The sequence below is a fragment of the Dermacentor albipictus genome, chromosome 8 (assembly GCF_038994185.2).
Source record: "Dermacentor albipictus isolate Rhodes 1998 colony chromosome 8, USDA_Dalb.pri_finalv2, whole genome shotgun sequence".
NCBI lineage: Eukaryota > Metazoa > Arthropoda > Arachnida > Ixodida > Ixodidae > Dermacentor > Dermacentor albipictus.
Genome location: NC_091828.1, coordinates 106,622,401 through 106,638,594, shown reverse-complemented (window position 1 = coordinate 106,638,594; position 16,194 = coordinate 106,622,401). Strand labels below are relative to the sequence as shown.

General features: G+C 44.7%; 1 protein-coding gene across 2 annotated transcripts in view; it reads right to left on the bottom strand.

The window, feature by feature from the left end:
• The window catches only part of inc (BTB/POZ domain-containing protein inc), a 35,338-nt gene that overhangs the window by 7,025 nt on the left and 12,119 nt on the right, over positions 1–16,194 (bottom strand). For both annotated transcript variants that reach the window (XM_070523951.1, XM_070523952.1), the window contains exons 2-4: positions 9,775–9,883; positions 7,700–7,890; positions 3,853–3,987 (exon numbers count right to left, since the gene is read on the bottom strand). In XM_070523951.1, the coding sequence (XP_070380052.1) occupies positions 3,853–3,987; positions 7,700–7,890; positions 9,775–9,883 (435 nt within the window). The remainder of the gene's footprint in view (positions 1–3,852; positions 3,988–7,699; positions 7,891–9,774; positions 9,884–16,194) is intronic.

Genomic DNA, 16,194 nt, shown 5'->3' with positions numbered 1-16,194 from the left:
GCTTGAATTATCCGGCAAAGGCCAATTTTAGGGTTGAAATAACAAATGTTTTGACCCACAGAAATGCATGGGTGCTGGCCGGTAACTTCGGACGAGATCGAATAAACCGAAAAGCCAAAATAACCAGAGTCGAATTAGCGGCAGTCTACTGTAATTAGGCCAAACTATGTGATATAGATGACAGAACTTTCTATAGTTTGTTCTGTGCAACGAGATGACATCGTCGCTGAGCATAACTCTATTTAAGATGACATGCCTTTTGTAGGCAACAGACTGCCTGAAAAAAAAAAAGATGTGGCAAGAAGATGTCATCTACACTGTCATGACTAAAAACTGAGTCATACATGGTGTGTTCTATGTGTTTGCTTTAAGAGGAAGCTTTAGCTCGGGCCCAACTCCGACGCGGCCTATTTAAATACATGTAAAAACGCAAAAACGTTTTTCTGAGATAACCCCTGGACCGATTTTGATGAAATTTGTTGCATTTGAAAGAGAAAGTTAAATTCTAGTGACTGTTAGAAGCGGAATTTCGATTTAGGGCTTGAATTTTCTTAAAACGATTTTCAAAAATTTAGAAGTTTGAAAAAAATAGAAGCATGAAGTTTACAAACTAATAGCTCGGCATCAAGAACAGACATCGCGGTTCTGTAAACGGCATCCATTAGATCATTCAAAGCGGACAAATATTATATGTAATTTTACATCTTACGTGAATTTGTTACTTTGTTTACGAGGGTTCTGCAAAAGTTGTAATTACATATTATTACATTTTTTGAGGTTCATGTGTAACATATCAATTTTGTCCGCTTTAGATGTGCTATCAGATACAATTCACAGAATTGCGATATCATTTTTTCTTGTTGAGTTACAGAGTTGTAAACTTGATAGTTTCGTTTTATGACAATTTGCAATTTCTGTCAATTTTTTATAAAATATTGACGGTCTAACTCAAAAATTCGAAACCAACAGTGACTAGATTTTAAGTTTTTCCTTTAAATGCAGTAAACCCAGTCAAATTTAGTGCAGTGGTTGCCAAGAAAAACGAATTCTCCTTTTACATGAATTTACATAGGAGCACCCGAGCTAAAGCTTCCTCTTAACACCAACAGCACATGAAAGACGTCCAATTTGCTTTTAAAAGGACGCCTAAAGCAGACATCAGGCAGAGCTGACATTTTCATTGAGAATAGTGCAACTGAAAATGGAATGTCGCCTGCTGTACATTAACCGGCAAAAAAAGAAATATAAGTGAACATAGTGTTCGTAAGCCACCGAAAAACCAGCTGTAATGATTGCAGTGCACTAATGTGAAATAAGACACTCAGTCACAAAAGAAAGAAAAAAATGAAGACGCTGAACGCGTCTGTCCAATGTCATCTTAGTCCTGTCTTTGCGAAACCGTGGATGGATTCAAGTGCTACAATGTCATCACCTTACCTTACCTTAACATCTGCCTATATAGTAAACACTGAATTTCCCTAGGGGAAAAACAAACGGATAACATTCCTGGTTGTCAGCATTTTCAGATTAGTCCACGCTGCACAACACAGAACTGCAAGCAAACTACAGCATTACAGTCGAACCTCGATATATCGAACAGCGCGGTGATCGCAAAATAGTTCGATATAGCCAGAATTCGATATATAAAATCACATAGAAAACGCGTCAAAAACTAGCGCAAATCAATCAATGAACCAATCGTGGCGCAATAGATACTCACATGAAGCTTCAAACAAAGTATTTATTTAGTTCGCTGAAAGTACTGAAGCAGCGTAGCCTGCTTCATATTGGCAACCGCGTGCTTGACCACGGCGTCCTCAACATAGACCAAATGGTCCACAAGAGACAGTCCAGTGCCTTCTATTGGGCCGCAGTAGCGGCGTACAACGGCCAAAGCAGCTACAGTCTCAGTTGCAGTCGGGAGCGGGGCAACATCAGCGCTTGTGCTCAGTGGCTATGGTGTTAGGCTGCTGAGCACGAGGTCGCGGGATCGGATCCCGGCCATGGCGGCCGCATTTCGATGGGGGCGAAATGCGAAAACACCCGTGTACTTAGATTTAGGTGCACGTTAAAGAACCCCAGGTGGTCGAAATTTCCGGAGTCCTCCACTACGGCCTGCCTCATAATCAGAAAGTGGTTTTGGCACGTAAAACCCCATAATTTTTAATTTAACATCAGCGCTTGCTGGATCAGCCTCGGCAGCGTCTTCGTTTGGCCGCTCAGCAGTCGCTTCTGCCGCGATCTCCATGTCTGTTAACTCCGCCACTGTTCCGGTGCTGTCGTCACCGCCAACGAAGTCCGCAATGCACATGATGTGTGGCTCAGCACCGACAAAGCGCTCCAACTGGCTCCACGGCCGCCTCGATCACGCGCGCACGGCGAGGGCGTGCGCGCGTGATCGATGCGGCTTGCCCCGCCGTGCGCGCATAGGTGCGCGCGTGATCGAGGCGGCCGTGCTGGCTCCAAGCCGCCGCGTGTGTATGCCGCTACGTTCAAATGGCACCCTCGGCGCAACCGATGTGGGCAGCTGTCGTACGCAGCAGTCTGGAACGCCGATCGCGCTGCCGCTATCTTCGAGAGTGTTGCGGGAAAGCTCGCCTACTGTCAACAGAGCGCACTTGGTCTGGGGCGGCGGTTTCGATATATCCATTTTACATCCTGCCCCGTTCGAAATAAAGAATTAAAAATGCATGCGATTTTCCGTGTGATATAGAAATTGTTCGATATACGCAATAATTCGATATATCCGTGTTCGATATATCGAGGTTTGACTGTATATTCATACATAATTTTTAAGCGAATACTTTTGATAATGATCATAACAATAATGATACTGAGCTTTGGGCTACAGGTCGGGTAAAGCTGGCAAACAAATGGTGCATTTTCCAACTATCCAATTTTGGAACGTGGTACCATTATATATAAAAGCTTCTCAGTTGATGCATGCACTTCAGCAAAGAACTGAAAAGGTTTATGGTGACTTTAGTAAACACTTTTTAAAGTTTGTAGGGATGTCTGACAGTGATGATATTAAGTGTCTTTTCTGCTCTTCCCAATGATCATTGATAGCTAGTACACTCCGCTGAGGGTCGCTTTCTTGTGCCCTGTCCTCAAGGCATAGATTCGCACTTGGAATTTCTAGAGCATCTTACGCTTTCTTCCAGATACACCTACACCTTAAAGCTTGTACTGCAATTCAGCGGAAAGCCTCAGTCAAATTCACCTCTGGTGGACATAGATTTGTCGAAACCTGGCGCAATCCAAGTGCTCACTCAAAGACTGCTCCCTCAAAAAAGAAGGGAAGTGAAGAATACATTAATACAGACATAAATTGCACGTCTGACGCCCTGCTACACAAACACATCCAGATATATTTTTTTATTTGCCCCCATGTTTCATGCTACAAAACAAACCAAATGCTTACGGACAGGCATGAACCAACACGTATGAATAAGTAAGTTGTGCATTTATTTCTATTCATCTCTTTGCACCTCGTATTCTATCTGTTTACATTAAGGGCCCTGATGAGACAGTATTGATTTTTAAATATAATCATGGACACAGAAAGTTTTCACTCTTTGATTCATCACTACATAGAATCTTTTGTGATCCTACCATATCTCAATGCCTCTGTGGTTGTACTTGTAATAAATTTAACATTTTTAGGCACTCTACAGTTAATGCTTTCTTTAGGCCCTTTTACAGCCAGAATACATGCAGAATTCAGAACCCGTCAACCATTGTTAGCATGTGCCTTGTGCTCTTTGGCCATACCTGGCTTTTGCACCATAAGAACCTTCACTCAATCCATCAATCTTTTATAACACACCGAGCACAATCATGGCAAAATACCTGGGCCCGGTCGGTTGGCTCAAACTCGCGGTCTGTTGTGTGAGACGAGGAGCTAGGGTACTCCCTCGACACCACGCAGAGGAACTCGGCATGGTCGTCATTGCCATAGTTGTATGACGAACCGATGTTGATCAACTGCATGGGATATGGAAGTGATAATAAACAGGCATGTACATGTCAAATCCTACAGCACACATCAAAGCTAGCAATGAATCATAGTTCAAAGAGATTGCAAATGATGAGTAATGTTACTCAAGAGGTGTACTTGCTACTGGCTTTCACCCCTTCTGTGCCGTACTATTACTTTAAATTCCGATCTTAAAAAAATAACAGAGTTCTTAACAAAAAAACATTGCAGACAATGTCTTGAATGCTTATTTATTCAACAGCTCAACCATTATTGCAGGACTGAAGCTTAACAGCACTATACCACATATCGTGGGATAGATGCAAAAAGAGCACATGAAACACGGAGGACACCCGTGTCCTCTCCATCAAATGTCTTAATGGGACACTAAAGACAAATACTAAGTCGACATAGACTGTTCAAACAGCATCCAACAAACCTCGCAAGGCTTGTTTCGTGCCAAAAAAAGATTTTGTTCACTAGAAAATTGCATCTCAAGGATCCAAATATACCTTTATCAAAATTCAAATCTCCTGCCACCCAACTGAGGAGTGGCGACATTGCACACGCCATCACTCTCCATTGCTGCCGTTGGTGAGCAAAACGGCGCTTGCCAGACGGTGTCGTTTTTTTGTACAAAATGCAAATGCACAGCCGTGGAGAAACCTAGCCAAGTCAGAGCTGTGGATTCGCCACTGCAGCTGCTTTTGGTCAAGTGGCCTGGGCCGTTCGGGCATCACGTGACATCACATGTAAGTGAAATTCTCTGCTACTTGCAGTTTGCGCAAGTTTCGCGAGCCAGCAAAACCAGCGCAGCACTACGCGATAACGAAACTACTGAAATGCGAAAGCGCGTGCATAGCACAGCCGAGCGAAAATGAAACCTTTCGACCACCCCTGCACTGTTGTCAAGGGTAAAGCCAGTAAGTTCTTTTGTGCGAAGCATATTACGAGGGCTCAACCCAGCTCCTCAGGCGCGGCGGTGACCATGAAATCACGTGACACCGTGACGTCACGACAGAGGAGAAGTGGCTTTGGCTCAACTCTTGCAAGACGGGCTGGGTGGGAATCGAACCAGGGTCTCCGGAGTGTGGGACGGAGACGCTACCACTGAGCCACGAGTACAACGCTTCAAAGCGGTACAAAAGCGCCTCTAGTGAATGCGGTGTTGCCTTAGAAACGCGCTGTTTCTAAGGCGTGCGTCTCTTGCTCAGGCGCACATTTCGTTGCCGCGCCGAACGCTGCTTTGCTCGACGCTCACCGCGTCCAATGCGGGGCGCGTAGTCGCTGCCCTGTAGCCCATTGTCTTACACCCCTTGGCGGGTCGACGGGAACGCTGTCGCGTTCCACTCTTGAAGGCGAAGAAGTAATGCATGAGTTGTTTCTTCGTCTAGCCGAACCAAATATAGCCAAGCAACAGCAGTTCACCAGGCTAAACAGTGGTTCAACAACTAAAATAAAGGCTAGTATGCTTCGCATCCTGGGCTTAACCTTACCTAAGCCACAGCCATTTTTTTTCAAAATATGAAGTAGCACTGGACAATTAGCATTTCCTTTTGTCTTTTAATGCAATAAAGTGATCTTTTCATAACAAGTGGTTGAGTACTGGTGACAGAATTTAAACGAGGAGTGCCTTCTTCATCAAGCAAGTACTTGGAATACCTTTGAGGAGTCTCTAGTCGTGTCCTGCATTTACCCCAATTTCTCAATCACTAAGGCTCTGTTCACAATAATGTTGACGTCTTAGAGATTCTCGATCCCTAATCTATGACTTTACCTAGACTTGATAATTGCCTTTAGTGTCCAATTATCTGGGTACATCAAAAACCTAAAGCCAGGCAGGGGGCTTTGTTTACGTCGAATTCCCACTGCTGCCTTGGGACGTCAAAGCCACCAGAAGCACCACCTTCGGAAGACAAGCTGAGTGCATCGAGAATCTCGGCGTCTCCTTCACTCAAAGAGCAGCATGCTTAATCTTCGAAATCCCCCGATTCATCACTGAAATCAGCTTTTCTTCTTTAGCGAAGAAGGGCCCCGAAGCTAGAGCTGCCAGTGGCGCCATCTTTAAAGACCCCAGTAGCCAACTCAATTTACTTCCTCCACCAGAATAAACTCACTCCTGCTTGCACTACCCCACCAATTATGTGCTGCCATCTACCGGAAGCTCCACACAGCACTTGGATGAAACCAGCTCATCCATGGCACAGAAGGGGTTAAACAAACTGCATCCATGTTACTATGACACCTTTGACGGCTGCCCTAGAATACGACCATAGAGCTCGATATACCTGGATATCGGGTAAACCTGTTTCCATACTATACCCAGTTACATTACTTTTAATTCTGTAGCTACTTACCTTTTAAAGGACAAAAAAAGAAGAACTGGTAAATTATCAATTGAGTTATCGTTGTTATCAGCTCAGTTATCAATTATCAATTATCAACTGGATTTTATCAATTGAGCAAGTGCTCCGATAAATTCATGAAGCAAAGTCAAGTGCATTCTCTATTGCAATAATTCTTCACTGGCATTTTTTGTAGTAACTATAATTTCAATATAGCAACAAGCAGGTTTTACTGCATAGACACACACTGGACAGGTAGGCAAGAGTGAAACATGATGAGTAACAAAGTGGAGCATATCTCACTGTCTTTTTTAACATCTGTACATCTTAATGTGATTGTTAGCCAAATACAACAAAGACCGAAAATTCAATCGCTGTGATGAATCACAACAGTGCCCGACACAAAGGAAAATTGTGGAGAGGCAAATGTGTATGTTGTTTTTCTTTGCTCACATTTCGTCCTGACCTGCCAATACACAAGGCCACAGCACACCTGAGGCCTTGTGTATTTTGCCAATGAAGGCCAGCTAATAGGCGTGGGTGATGGCAGATAAATGTCAATAAGGGACAGTCAAGAAACATCAGCGATCACCAATTAACATTAAAAAAGAAGAACAGCCAATGAATGTTGCCTAGGGTTAATTAATGATAATAAAGGATGGACATTATGTACCCTGGCAATCACTAGAGAACTCAATGAATGAGGTGGGCTAATGTCAACTTTCCAGAATGTGAATCGAATACTAACAGTAAGTATCGAGTACCGAATTGAATACTGAAAAGTCAAATGCAGACGAGTATCTTTACAGTAAGGCTGTTTACATCAGTATAATTGGGTACCAGTTTTGTACTGACCAGTGAAAAGGAGGGCAGTCAACTATCACGGACAATTAGGATCAGTTTCAAACAAAAGATTGTTCCTTGTCGTTAAAATAAATGCCCAAATAGCCTCTCAACAAATTTAGAGCCTAGTTGCAAACAAACTTTCCAAGAATGAATGGCTGCTACTATATGACTAGCTTACCTGAAACGTATTCGCAAAGCATCTGTTCGAGCCTAGTTAATGTTTTAGTGATAAAAATTGACTACACTGCATTATAATAGAGCCAGAGACTGAACATTATTGTTCAGCCAGAGACTATGACTTTCAGTTTCTTCTTTAACAGCCAGCACACTTCCGCGAAATGAACGAAAAGAGTGTTTAGAAAAATTTTGTGTTTCTCTTTATTGTCTCTTAAATACTAATAAAAGAGTCAATGCATGTTGGCAATGGTCAATGTACCAGTAAAGTGCACCAATGAAGAACAGCCACCAACGAGCATTGGGGATGGCAGCTGTGCTGCCTGGTCCATGACGTCACATTTGCGCCACTCACCTGCTCAAAGCGCCAGCCGTCAGACATGGTAGAGACCATCTGTGTGAGTTCGTCCTCGTGGCACTGGAGCACGCGGTAGACATGCTTGCGCGCATCGCGCGACTTGTGGTGCTGCTGGCGCTCCTGGATGAGCCGTTTCACCATCTTTACCAGTTCGGCTATGTTGTAGAACTCGGCCTCTTCCAGCACACCTGTTGACCCAACAGACACATGCATCTAGATATGCATCTATAGAACAGCCAGCTATACCCATATGGAGACTCTTGGGAAGGTAAACACATAGATACATGACTGAGTTATTCGTATGACAGGCATTACCAAGTCATGACTGGCAGCTTATTGTGCTATCCTTCAAAAGGGAAGTGCACAGTCATTGCATTTTGCAGTGCCAAGGTATGGGACAGGAACATGGGAGGCCAACAGACAATGAAAGGCTAAGAACACCATGCAGTGAGGAATTGAACCCCCCAAAAATAATAGGTGCAGTGTCAAGAGGCAGGCAGGCAGTAGTGTGGACTACATTGAACAGTGCTAGCCAGTATTTAACTTGAGATTAAGAGGCAGATATGGAGTTGCCAGGCTATGTAATGCGTAGGGCAGATAATCAGTCGTCCATTAGAGTTAAAGAATGAGGCGCCAAAAGAAAGGAAACACAGTCGAAGACAGCAGGGACGTAGGCGTTACGAAATGAGATATCTGCAGGCATAGGGCGGGGTCAGTTGATGCAGGAGAGGTCATAGAAAATCACTGGGAGAGGCCTTCAACTTGCTGTGAACATAAAATAGGCTGATTCATGGTCAAATGAATAACTGATTGGTTCAATGGCCGACAAGGTGATTCATTTATAGTCAACATACACTCGTATCTTTCTCAGCAGCATCAACACAGATATGATTGATTGATTGATTGACTGATTACTTGATGGACCAACTGCTTTATTGGTGAGATTTTATATTCAAAACCTGCAAGTTAAGTTTATGACACAGTAAAGTGTAACACTGGACACTTGCAACTATTTAGGGCTCTCTGAAGTGCAACAACTATACGAACCATGCACTAGCTTTTTTTCACTGTCTTTTTTAAATCAAAACTAATACCTATTCAGTTTCTACGGAAATTCTACTACGTTATGTATGACAAAAATGCTCAGCAATGAAAAAATCCCTACTGCAAAATAGTGTTGGTGAGATACGTGCATGGGTCAACTATAACATTAAAAAAAAAACTACATGGCCTCTTCACACTATCTTCATGTGCCTTGCACCACAATTTCCTTCTGATGCTTTCCTTAACTTTCTATTTGCCTCCTAGACTAATAATTTCTGTACACTTAACAACCCTCTAATTGCTTCCAATATGCTTCAGATTTGTCTCCAAAACCTGACAGCCCTCAGACTTGTTTTTGCAAAGCAGTGTATGAGTCTAAGATGAAGGAACAAGGTGAGTGCCCTCTGCTTTCCTTTTCACATTCAACACGCTAACACATTTTCCCTCGTTTCCGCGTCCTCCCGCCTCACACCCTCTCCCCTTTAGAAGAACGCCACCAATATATACTGTGGCGAGGAAAGCATATGTCGCCTTGAAGAAGACAAGTCCACTTGTCAAAACGTTGGCTCCTGCATTCACCTTGTTCACGTTTTGCTCATCACTTTGTTTACTGCGTTTTTGAAATGGAGCATTTCAGGCTCACAGCTACATATGTGCAGACACATCCAAAACTATGTTAGGGCACCCATAAAGCCAATACAAAATAAGGCATAAGGAAATACTTTTAGTAGGAGGCAGTGGTTTGAGGTAAGAAATACAATGAAGTCAGCTGGAAAATATTGTCTCTTGCCTAGTACTCGACCACTAGACTTAGGCAACAGGTGGAGACAAGGAGAGGATTTAGTGACTAGCAGCTCTGATGCATTACATACATGTGTGTGAGGCTGTCATGTGCAAATGTACATAATGCCTGCAGTAAAAAAATTCAATGGCTGCATAGCTTATGGGACATGCATTTCACTGCTGAAACTGTAGCTTTTCATCCAACTGGACAGATGATGTGACACAGGTTTGTCTCTCAGGCTTACCTTCTTCTGCGAGGTCCTTGTTAATGACCAACTTCCCGTGCCGCAGGTAGTTAAGAATGGGGCCGAAGTAGGTTGGGTCCCGGTCTATTAAGTAGGCTCCCGTCTCGTCCTGCACAATGGGGAATGAAACAACAAATGAACAAAAAGGAAAGAAGGAATGAAGTTTAAATGGAGGAGAAACAAAATATGAACCAAGCCCAGTGTGCCAAGCAGGGGTCGGCAGTATAAGCCAATATTTACTCACGCTCACTCACCAATATTTTTGCAGGCCATGCACTCACGTACGCTTGTCGCCATGTACTTATGTTCCTACTCACGTCAATTCACGCTTCCCAGCGGTCACTCACGAATTCGTAATCACTTTCTGTCACACCTAATGGCGCCCACTCACGCCCATTACTCACATCCACTCACACTCACCGAAGTCCGTGCCTTCTCACATTAACCGGCACTGACTCTTCATTTTTTTTTTTTGCTTATGGCGGCTCAAACTCACCAGAACTCACTCTTATTCTCACACTCACTCACACCCTCCATCGCTCACTAAAGCTCTACCCCACACTTACGTAATGAGTCTGGAGCAAGTATAGGTTAGTGTGCTCGTTAATGAGTATGCCGACCCACGGTGTAAAAGCACTTGGTTTATCCACGTTTAAATCTGCGCTCCCTGAGGTTACTAGCACCGAAGTGTTAGGCAAACTATAGAAAGCAGATGCAAGTAGTGTATCCAAATTTCGTGCTCTTTCCTGACAGTTCTCTAGAGCAATTACACCACCATGTATGTCCATCCTCTATCTCAAGCATGTGAGCCAGGCATGCAAGTTTTCACACACCGGTGTCAAGAGCACCCAACTGCTGCTGCTGCTTCACCCAGTCTGCTGAAGAAAGGGTGAGCACTGGTTTTTCAAGGCACGATGTAGTGCAAATACACAGCTGAGCAACGAGACTAAACCTGACTTCGTAGTATTATCCCCTTCAAGGCAGGGCCTAAATGTTTTGATATGGTTTAAAGGGGCCATGAAATAATTTTTGAACATACAGCCAAACCTGCACATATCGAACACGCAAGAAAACTGGAATTAGTTCGATATATAGTGTAATTCGATATAGAAACTTTAAAGAAATTGACAATGTACAAAATGCACCTCATTAAAAAGTGTTCTTTACTTTCCAAATACATGTGCTGCAGGCATATTAGGGCAAGAAATAGTCGCCAATCTTCTGCTTTTTCACTTTGAAAGCACAGCTCAGCATACACTTTTCAATGCTGTTGAGTGACTATGACCAGCTGAGCCCGTAGCCTTCTATGAACACGCATTGGTGGCAAGGTACATGCCTGAATAAGAAACTTATTTTATGACCTGCCAACATTGGCAGCTGTCAGTGCATAACAAAAGAAGGGTCAGTACACCGTAAAACTATTCTAATCGGTTTTTATTCTAAATCTGCCATTAGCCCTCCGTGATAAATCAAAATGGCTCGGGCTCCGCCCATTTGGGCGTGGCACCCAAGACCATATGGCCTGGACTCAAGTCATTTTGACCTATCACGGAGGGCTAATGGCAGGTTTGGAATAAAAACCAACTGGAATAGTTTTACGTTATGTTGGGCAAGATTTCAAAGTGCCACAACTTCTAGCCAGTTGACAGTCATGGAGAATACGTATGTATTAAAAAAAAAACTATTTTTTTTCCTTCTAGTCATAGCTTAGTTAGTGTACGACTTAATTGATTAGTAATTGCTTTGTTAAACTATCCGCGGCTGAAACTTCACTCCAGCATATATATATAAAGAACGCAACTATGGACCTTGCATTAAATTTTCCGCGCTTAAGCATTTCGAGACATCAAACTCGGCGCATTTGGCGTTACAGTGTCATAACAATGCTCGCGTGCAGGCCCGCTAGGCGACACGACTCCGCCACACCTATGGTACGTGCGGCGGTAAAAGCGAGCCGCCTGCCGACACGCGCGCGACACACGGGAAGCGGATGCCGATTAAAGAGAGGGTGCTTGTGAAGAGGAAGAAGCGCCATTTTTTCGCCCTCCCCCCACCCATCTAGCACCTCCCCCCTCTCCCCCCACTCTTTTACATTGGAGTGGCCCTGCCACGAGCCAGAGGCGCTGACGCGTCGATTCTTCCGGCGCGAGCCAACCGCAGACGTAGCCGCGCGCAAGGTGTAGTAACGCCGATCTCGGATTACGGGCAAAAATGTTTCAGCTGTGCATTACGGCCCACTGTTAACGTCAACGTCATGGTGAACGCCGATCTCGGATTACGGGCTAAAATGTTTTAGCACATACCAAGGAGGTGTTTCAGCGGTGCATTACGAATCATTGACGTTACCGTTACCGTTGACGTTACCATCATGGCGAAGTACCACAGTGTAAAGTATTGCAATATCTTAAGCACAGCGCAACCGTTACGCAGTTACTGATGCCACCCTGCGCACGAGCGGTTGGAGGAAGCAACCGGTACTCAGCAGCGATAGACCGGAAACGCTAAGCACAGTAAAAACACTCCATTGTAGCACAGCGTTGCCGTTATACCGTTGCCGATGCCGTTGATTGAGCGTTCGCGAGGTTCACCGCGCATGCGCTGGCCGAGAGGGAAGCGGTACCGAGCTGAACGGTACCGCTCTAACCGCCAACGCTCACTCACACGCGCAGACGGCGCTAGGCCTAACGGCAAGGCCACGCTAAATTACTCGCTTATCAACAAACCTGGCGCTACTTTAAGCATCTCGCGTTGAAGCTTTCCGCAGCATTACGCCACACGGTTGCGAGCGGTGGAATCGAAATTTGCGGCGAGGTCGCGCTCGGAAGCGGCAGCACGAGCATTTCCAAACTTGAGCTTCGGACTCCGCGCAAATGGCGACGCGCAAAACACTTTACGACAAGCGTCTCCTGGCATTACGAAGGTCGTTTCATTTTCCTCGCAGCCATATACACACACACACACACACACACACACACACACACACACACACACACACACACACACACACACACACATATATATATATATATATATATATATATATATATATATATATATAGCGGCTGGCCTCGACGACGCTGGTGTGACAAATAAAAATAGTCTCGGCGTCCTCTGGACGGTGCACGGTGTCATGGCACGCACAAGGCTGTAACAAGGTGGCTAACAAGGCTGCAACAAGGTGGTAAAGTGGCAACCGCAACTGACACTAGAAGAAGGGGAACCGAGGCGGCCCATTTCTGTTAGTCGCAACCGAGCAGGTCAAAGAAAAACTGCCGGAGTGGAAGCTCCCGTAGCTTCCCACCAGGAAAGGTGAAGCCAATGCTTGCCCTTCCACCCGAAATAGAGCCTCTTCTCGGGTGATGTCCGCTTCCAAATTAAGTGATTCGGTTCCGCTATTGTAATGCTAGGCTAACTAGAAAATAAAGGCTAGTTGTTCCCAGCGAAAATAATAACTTCTGAATTTTGATGGTATTCTTCCCAATACAACAATGCCAGGATACTCAGATTTCACACTAAAACCAGTAATACAGAAATACACGTAGATAAGGATCTGCCTGGCAAAATAAGCCACGATTAACCACGGAGGTTGATTAACTCGTGGGAAGTGTGCTAAAAGTGCTTCTTCACCATTTTTATCATTTGTTTATAGTTTTATCGTGCCCCTCCTGTGCGGCTTCACCTTCGGCACATTGTTTCCACTCCAGCTGTCTTTCTTGACCCTCCTTGGTCGCAACCACATGAAGCCAACAGATAACGAAGAGGAGAAAAGAAGCATGGGGGAAAGTGTTTGCAGTTTTATTTGAAGTGTAGAAATGATAAACGAAATGGAAATGAATTCGAGAGGACGAAGTAACAACTTTGCCGCCGGCGGCAGCCGAACCCACAACCTCCGAATTTTACGCGTACGTTGCACTATACCAATTGCGCTACGGCGGCGGCTATTCCAACGTCCCCGTTTATATGTAACGCGGGGGGTGGTAGCCAGCGCCTCTCGTTGCCATGGCCATGGCAACGACTCTCCGACTTTCCGCTTGACGTTCTTTGTTACCATGTTACTCACCATGCAGGTCGCATACTTACTGGTAAGCTTCCTAGTTCTTTTCCTCCATTGTGAATCAATATTTTTCTTGTACAAATACCTGAAAACTCTCCTAGCCCATTTAATTTCTTCCATATTCCTCAGTCGCTATTCATGATCAATTTTACTGTGAGCTTCCCTCACTTCAAAACTAGTTCAGCCCACATCACCCTGCACAGCTTCATTTGTAGTCTTCCCGTGAGCGCCCAATGCGAAGCGTCCCACTGACCTCTGGTTCCCATCGAGTCCTGATTGTACCCTGATTTCAAGCAAACAACCGCATTTCCAAATGTAAGTCCTGGAACCATAACACGTTTCCAAATACCTCGGAGGACCACGTACCTATTGTGTCCCCATAGCGCTCCGTGCTTTATTATGGCTGTATTTCTCTTCCCCTTCACTGTTATTGTCTTTTTTCTGTGTTTCCACATATCTATTGCCTTCGTTTATATACCGAGATATTTATATTATCTTACCCGAGGTACTTCCTGGCACTGTATTGCCACTGTCTGTTCACTGTTTTCATTGAATACCATAACGCCCGATTTTCTAACGCTAAATTTCGGAGCTAAATTCTCGCCTTCCTGTCCACAGATATTAGCCAGACGTTACATGTCATTTTGCTTATAAGCTAGCAACACGATGTTGTCCGCATAAAACAAACCTGGAAGCTGCTGCTGCACTACTGTACACGTCTGTATGTATGAGAGATTAAACCCGATATTACTTCCCTCTAGCGCCGTTTCCATTCGCACCGCGTACATAATAAACAGCAGTTGGGATAAAGGGCACCCCTGCCTCAGTCCCTTGTTTACATCCGCTTTCTCCTCGCTTTTCATCCTTTCCCATTCAACGCAAACGTCATTTTCCAAGTAAATCTCTCTCAAAACCTGTACACAATCGTCGGCCAAACCTTCCCCTTCCAGAATATCCGACAAAATGTTGCGGTCTACGTTGTCATAGGCTCCTGTAATGTCTCAAAAGGCCACATATAACGGTCTCCTTTCTACTCAAGATAGTTCAATAGACTGAGTAAGGATAAATAAGTTATCATCAAGACGCCTAGCTATTCTGAAGCCATATTGAAGTTCTCCCAAATGTCATTATTCCCTGCCCATGCATGCAGTTTAATTTTATTGCCTGCATTGCTAATCTCTATATGACCGATGTAATGGTGAACAGCCTATACAAGTGAATTCTATCTTTCTCCCCTTACCTTTATAAATTCATTCTACTTTGTCGCCAACTAGTCTGGTATTAGCCTACCTTTTAAACCTTTTTCTACTACTTCGAACACAGATTCCTTACTTTTTGGACCTAGTTCATTAATCATCCCAACGGGAACTTCGTCTACAGCCCTGTAGCTGTCCGCTTCGGAATTTTCTCTTCGGCTTTCTTCCACTTGAAATTTGTCAGCACCAGCTCCTTTTCCATCTGGTTCCCCACCGAGCTCGGCCAACGGAGTCCAGTCAACGCCACCTACATAGGTGGCGCTGGCTCAGTCCTGGTTAACCTCTCGGCCTTTCTCTCATCTATCTATCTATCTATCTATCTATCTATCTATCTATCTATCTATCTATCTATCTATCTATCTATCTATCTATCTATCTATCTATCTATCTATCTATCTATCTATCTATCTATCTATCTATCTATCTATCTATCTCAATTTCTCTCTCTCTCTCTCTGCATCTCAGCCCGTGGTTTCGCGCCAAGGCATTCGGGAGCGAATCCCGCGAACGATAGCCAACATTCGAGTTAAAAAGAAAGCGTAACGCGTAACCATCCGCGTTATAAGCATAAGCCTAACCACCGGAGACGATCGCATAAAAAAAAAACCCCGCAAGCTTCGCCAAGTGTCTCACGCCCCGGAACAGCGCGTAAAAAAAATATGTAAGCCCAAACACGCACGCGAGCGTCTCGGACACTTGGCACCGCGCGCGTCGCCCAAGCCCGCAAGGCTGACTGCGGCTCAGTCATTCGGAACGGACGCCTCCTGTCGCTCGCATTGCGAAGCGCAGAGCGTGTTCACGGTTGGGCGATCCCGGCGAGGCGCACGCATAAGTTGCGGAAAAGGTTTTCTGTTTCCTTTTCTTCTTTTCCTTTTTCTTTTTTGTCTCTTCGCACGGGCGCGTCAAAGCGTGGTTTCCGCGTTACGTACTACTACTACACGTCGTGGAGAGTGCGGAGCGTTCGGGATGTATAGTTATGGCGCCGAGATCCCCCCGCTTTGATGGCTCCATGCGACGCAGGCGGACAAAGAGAGGAGGACGCCTGCCCGAGCCCGAAGTCGCCCTTCTCTTCTTCTACTGCCAGAAAAAAATATAACGTTAAGAACTCCT